The sequence below is a fragment of the Camellia sinensis genome, chromosome 7 (assembly GCF_055761805.1).
Source record: "Camellia sinensis isolate YWXY chromosome 7, ASM5576180v1, whole genome shotgun sequence".
Lineage (NCBI taxonomy): Eukaryota > Viridiplantae > Streptophyta > Magnoliopsida > Ericales > Theaceae > Camellia > Camellia sinensis.
This window is the reverse complement of record NC_138967.1, coordinates 193,184,280-193,190,818: the sequence shown is the minus strand read 5'-3', so window position 1 is coordinate 193,190,818 and position 6,539 is coordinate 193,184,280. Positions and strand designations below refer to the sequence as shown.

The 6,539-nt window shown below is 43.2% G+C and overlaps 1 protein-coding gene across 1 annotated transcript; it reads right to left on the bottom strand.

Annotated features, from left to right (window-relative positions):
* Positions 1 to 3,489: 3,489 nt before the first annotated feature.
* On the bottom strand, positions 3,490 to 5,541 carry LOC145796419 (disease resistance protein SUMM2-like). Its single transcript, XM_082881526.1, has one exon. The coding sequence runs from the start codon at positions 5,539 to 5,541 to the stop codon at positions 3,490 to 3,492; it is 2,052 nt and encodes a 683-aa protein (XP_082737652.1).
* Between the last annotated feature and the right edge of the window lie 998 nt (positions 5,542 to 6,539).

The window sequence follows — 6,539 nt, the reverse complement described above, 5'->3', positions numbered from 1 at the left end:
TCCCCGAGAGGAGTCCAGAACAGCAAAAACAGAGCCCAGAAGCCTCCACACGCGCCCTCACGCGCTCTCTGAACAAAGCGCGTCAGACCCAGTCGCACCACGCGCCACCACGCGCCGTTCAGGCAACCGGCGCGTGATCCCAGTCTCATCCACGCGCCACACGCGCGTCTCCAGGGAGAAGACGAGCCACGTGGCGCCACGTCAGTGCCACGTCATCGCCACGCGTCCGACAGTCAGGCCACGTGTCAGCCACGTGTCAGCCACGTGTCAGCCCAGTCAGCCTGAGCCGCTGACCAGCCGCGTTGACCAGCCGTCAAGCCGTTGACCGCGCCCCCGATCCTCAACAATTGGGGAACTCAAACAAGCAATAACACACAAGTTTTAACGTGGTTCGGCAAGTCGCCTACGTCCACGGGCAGCGGATTCACTATATTGAGCAAAATGGTGAATTACAACACTCTCTGTAATTCTCTCTCTCTTTGCTCTCAACTCACACCTCTCAGCTCCACATCTGATATCTATATCCTCTCCCTCCCGTCTCTATTTATACACAAAGGAGTAGGTGGGAGAGCCCTCATTCTTTGACTTTTGACATGGTTGGTGGCCTTCCATTGTTGACATGAGGTTGGTGGCCTTCCATTGTTGACATGAGGATCACCCCTTTCACATGGGGTGACCTCCAGAATCTGTAGCCAATTCAACAAATCTCCACCTTGGCGAGGATTCTCTTATCCAACATAGTGATCGATCAACACTGCCATGCACCCGAACTCAAGCTTCCCCGTCTTGGCGCCTTTCAACAGGCCTTGCTTTACCAATCCTTGTAAAGCCTTCTCACCGACATGCCCTAGGCGCATGTGCCAAAGTTTGGAAGTGTCTGATGCATCATCTTCTGAGCTGGAACTGGTGGAGACAGCCACTCTCCCTGTGACTGTAGAGCCATCTAGGAAATATAAATTTCCCTGTCGAGTACCCTTCATTACAACCAATGCTCCTCGAACAACTTTAAGGACTCCACCTTCCATGGTTATTCTGTAACCTTTGGAGTCTAAAACTCCCACTGAGATGAGATTCTTGGTTAGATCTGGTACATACCGTACATCTTCAAGAATTCTGATTGTTCCATCATGGCTCTTCAGTTTAATTGTTCCAATCCCCTTTGTCTGGCAAGCTTGGTCGTTGCCCATCAGCACAACTCCTCCATCGAACTCTCGTAAGCTCGAGAACCACTGCTTGTTAGGACACATATGGAATGAACATCCGGAATCTATTATCCATTCATCCGACTGGCCATATGATGAAACTGTGAAGGCTCCTCCTTCATCATTATCTCCATCTCGTGCAATATTCACCTTCTCTTCTGTCTTGTCTTTATTTGGACAATCTTTTGCCCAATGCCCCTTTTGGCGACAAGCTGCACACTCGTCTTTTGCAAGACGTCTTTTGTCTGAAGGTTTCCCCCTGGATTTTGAGCGAGACTTTCCTCGCCCTGTATTTCTTCTGTTATTTGTTCTGCCTCTGACTGTTAATGCCTCGGATGTTGAGTCCCTGTTTGCAGACTTATCTTTCCTTCTGAACTCATTGTTCACCAAGGCGTTTGCAACATCAATATACTTGATCTTCTCTTTACCGTACAGTAAAGTAGTAGTGAGATGATCATACGAGTCAGGCAAGGAATTTAACAATAACAGTGCTTTATCTTCATCACCAACATGATCATCCAAATTCTTCAAATCCGTAATAATTTTGTTGAAGTTATTTAGGTGTTCGTTCATCGAAATACCTTTAACGTAGTCGAAACGAAACAACCTCTTCCTCAAGTAGAGCCGGTTCTCAATGCTCTTTGTCATGAACTTATCTTCCAGCGCCTTCCAAAGCTTCTTCGCAATATCATATTCTGTAAAGGCATACTTCTCCTCTTTTGCAAGGCAAAGTCGGATGGAACTACAGGCCAGAAGATTCACCCTCTCCCATTCTATCTCGTCCATGTCATCTGGTTTGTCTCCCAGAGTGAAGTGCAGGTTCATTTGGACAAGCATATCCTTAACTTCGCATCTCCACATGCCGAAGTTGCTGCTTCCATCGAACTTCTCTACCTCGAACTTGGCATGGGACACCGGGGTCCAATGCCTAGAAGTGCTTGTACTGGCTGGATTACTTACGGACTCGGATGCTCTAGATTCTGCCATTTTTTAGAAACTTCAATTCAAAAAACTGACCGTACAGATGTGTCCGGAATACTCCAAATAGTTGGGAAGCACTATTGGATCGTCAAAAACGGACTCCGAATGGCTCCGATCTGGCAAAAATACTTTGGACGGGTCAGATCTGCAGAATCTGGTGCGCTGAGATGCACCGGATAATTTCTCCCGTCAACGGCTGGTCAACGGCTCGGTCAACGGCGCAGGCGGCGCGGTCAACGGAGGATCGGCGACGCGGTCAACGGAGGATCGGCGACGCGGTCAACGGCTTGACGGCTGGTCAACGCGGCTGGTCAGCGGCTCAGGCTGACTGGGCTGACACGTGGCTGACACGTGGCTGACACGTGGCCTGACTGTCGGACGCGTGGCGATGACGTGGCACTGACGTGGCGCCACGTGGCTCGTCTTCTCCCTGGAGACGCGCGTGTGGCGCGTGGATGAGACTGGGATCACGCGCCGGTTGCCTGAACGGCGCGTGGTGGCGCGTGGTGCGACTGGGTCTGACGCGCTTTGTTCAGAGAGCGCGTGAGGGCGCGTGTGGAGGCTTCTGGGCTCTGTTTTTGCTGTTCTGGACTCCTCTCGGGGAGTTCTTCCTCCTGGTATGGTCAAAAGTGGATTTTGAGCACTTCAAAATCTGGACACTTTCGGGAAAATTTGATTTTTTCGCAACCCGAGCTCTGATACCAATTGTTGAGGATCGGGGGCACACCAGGGAACTCAAACAAGCAATAACACACAAGTTTTAACGTGGTTCGGCAAGTCGCCTACGTCCACGGGCAGCGGATTCACTATATTGAGCAAAATGGTGAATTACAACACTCTCTGTAATTCTCTCTCTCTTTGCTCTCAACTCACACCTCTCAGCTCCACATCTGATATCTATATCCTCTCCCTCCCGTCTCTATTTATACACAAAGGAGTAGGTGGGAGAGCCCTCATTCTTTGACTTTTGACATGAGGTTGGTGGCCTTCCATTGTTGACATGAGGATCACCCCTTTCACATGGGGTGACCTCCAGAATCTGTAGCCAATTCAACAAAGTGCAGTACTCCTTAGCAACGAATTGATCCCACCGCATTCTAATGGGGCAGTACATGTGTCATAAAGACACAGAACCAAAAGCTTTCGGAACCTTTTTATGGATTCTTCAACGATAGTGATGTTGGGATCCAAACCTGTCAAAATTGTGTATTTTGTCAATTTGCTAAACAATGGGATTCTTGGCAAACACACGACATCTGTTATATTAATCTCTAAAGTATTCAAATTGGACAAGAATTCAAACTCTCTAAAGCTCGCATTTTCTCCTCCTTCCTTGCCTTCTTGTTCCCAAATGATTCCGCAGCCACCCAAATACAACTCTTGTAATTGGACTAGGGCTGATATGACCAGGTGTGATTCTTTTAAGTTTATGACATCTTGTCAGATCTAACAACTTTAAATTAACCAGTCTTCCTATTTCCTCAGGAAACTCCTTAATGTAAGATCCACGAAAGCTAAGGATTTCCAGATTCAATAGCTTTCCAATTACAGATATATTATCGAAATTGTGACATTGATCAAGATGCAATGTCAATAGGTTGCTCAAGAATTGCAGTGACGACGGCAGTAACGAGATGCCTTCCGTGATACTCAGGTCCAAAACTTTGAGTTCCCCCATGCCCTCAAAAAAATTGCTTGGTATTTTTAGTGAACTATTCTGGCATTTTATTAGTAAAACCTCAAGTTTTGAGCATCTCAATCCTCCTGGAAACTCTACAATTTCATTTGATATCACCGAAATGGAAGTGTTAAGCTCATATGTCGCCTTCTTTGGCCACTCTCTCGATTTGGCACCATGGATTGTCATAAAACCATGCTTATCTTTAGCCGCAATTGATATGGCGACATTGCGCACTACATCGTGCATTTTTATTTGCCCCTCAAAACGACCATCCAACAGTAAATAACAACTTTTAAGTTGATCAACTAAGACATTCACTCGATCTCTTACTTCATCCACTTTGTCAATGCCTTCAAACCACCGCAATCCAATTCCATATCTAACCATATATTCGATAGAAATATTATAGTCTTCTGGAAACAAGCAACAGTGCAGAAACAACTTCTTGGCTCTCTCATCTTTTAGAAAACTGTAACTAAAATATAGAGCTTGATACACTTTTGCAGGCACTTCTGATGACAAACTTTCTGAACAAGGGGTTCTTAGTTGTTGAAGCGCATTATTCCAATGATGTTGGTTGTGTTCGTTTGTAAGTGCCCTTCCGATAGTTGCTAGGGCAAGTGGTAAACCTCCACATTCATTTACAACCTGTTTTGCTAGCGGTAGCAGATCAAGGTGGTCAGCACAATCGCCTACCTTCTCTCTAAAGAGATGCCATGGTTCTCTACCCACTAGGACTTGAAGTTGGATATACCTTTTATTTTGTATTCCTTTCCATAGATTTCGATTTCGTGCAGTGAAAAGGATCTTACAACTCTTGTTGCTGCCTCCTTCCAAAGGAAATCCCAACTCCTCTAGATCAAATTCTTCCCAAATGTCATCCAATATGACAAGAATTTTCTTATTGTCTAGCAGAAGCCTCTTGCGTAGGAGACTTGCTCTTGCTATCGGGCTCTCCCTGTCATCAAGTTTGAGACCCAACATGTCTGCAATACACCCTTGAACCTTAGTTAGGTCTGGCTCTTGGCTGACATCTGCCATTGGAAATTCATTGAAGAGATTTTTGGTTCTTTTTGCAACTTCTTTTGCCATTGTTGTCTTGCCCATTCCGCCCATCCCACATATCCCAATCAAGTGGATCGCATCATCTTCCAAAGCCTCAATGATCTCGTTCATGACCAGAATTCGAGAATCAAACCCCTGGAATTCTGTTGTTGTAGGTATAGGTTCTATACTTGGTGGTAGTGGATTGTAGGACGACTGAACGTAGTTGCTACCCTCAGCATGGAGAAGAGCAAGTTCCTGAGTCTTCTTCACGGCTTTCCCGCCCAGTGAGTAACGCAACTTGAGATTTGGACACCACCCACTGAAACACCCCTTTTGAACCTGGGCCTTGTCTTTAATAATTGTCTCTGCCTCTGCTGTGTTGTCATTTGCTTTAGTCAGCCATGCCTCAAGATGAGGTCCAACGGTTCTGACATTGTTGCGTGTTTCATCCACCCCTAGTTGAACCCCTTCTCTTGTCACTTTTAGGCTGTCCAATTGAGTCTTAAGATTTTGAATGTTGGTGTTGAAGCAAAACAGATAACCAAACTGTCGGCAGATCGGAGCAACCAAGTACTCGCCAATTCCCCCCAGAGCTTTCCCCAAAAAGGAGAAACCAATTCCCTCAGCCATTTTAACTTGTTCTTCTGCTGATGCTGTTTCGGTTAAAGTAAAAAAAAAAAATCAACAAACAAATACAAGATGAAAATCCAATACATAACCACAAACCACTGCAAGAGATTGTAATTCTAATTCTAATTTGGGAGACACTCAAAAAGCAGTCAGTTTAGTGGTATTTTTTCAAATTTACTTTTCACATCTCTCAAGTGTAGAAGGATTAAAAATTATAAAAAAAAAAAAAGTAATACATACATATAATGAAAAAATCCAACCCAAAAAAAAAAAAATCACTAGAATAAAAAAGCAGTTTTTTAAAAAAAAAAAATTAGTGGACTTACTTTTAAAAAAAAAATTGGTCCATGTAGTCGAGTAGAACTTAACAGTGTAAATCTTTGTACTAAAGAAAAATATAAATTAACCAAAAAGCTACTACAAAACAACCCCAAACACAAGATTGAAAGTCTACATGTATATATATATATATATATATTTTTAAGGGTAAATTCATTCACGTTTCTTGAGGTTTGGAAAAAAATACAATTATCTCTATATATACTTTTGACATAATTGCACCAATCTCCCTTGATGTTTTAATTCATTGAACACTTGGATCCTTTTTCGTCATTAATTTGTGAGTCGTATAAATGAAAACAATTGATTTATCTCGTCTTTTCTTCTAAACTATATATTTACCCCTTTTTTTTTATTATTTATTTAGGTGTCTATCTACTATGTGCATTAATGTTGATTATTTAACTTTATTAGAAGAAAAGTTAATGTGATTATGTTAAATTTGTAAGACTAATTATATTTTTATCAAATCTCAAAAGAAGTGAATGTAATTTCAGTTTTTTTTATTATTTTATTCATATAACAAATTAGAATAACAACCACAAAAAGGGTGAAAAGAATGAGTGTCCTTAATAGGAAGTAATACCATACAAACATCATTTTGTACCCCCAAATTTTTTTTTTTTTTTTGTAGAATGACAAGGTTTTTTTACCATTGG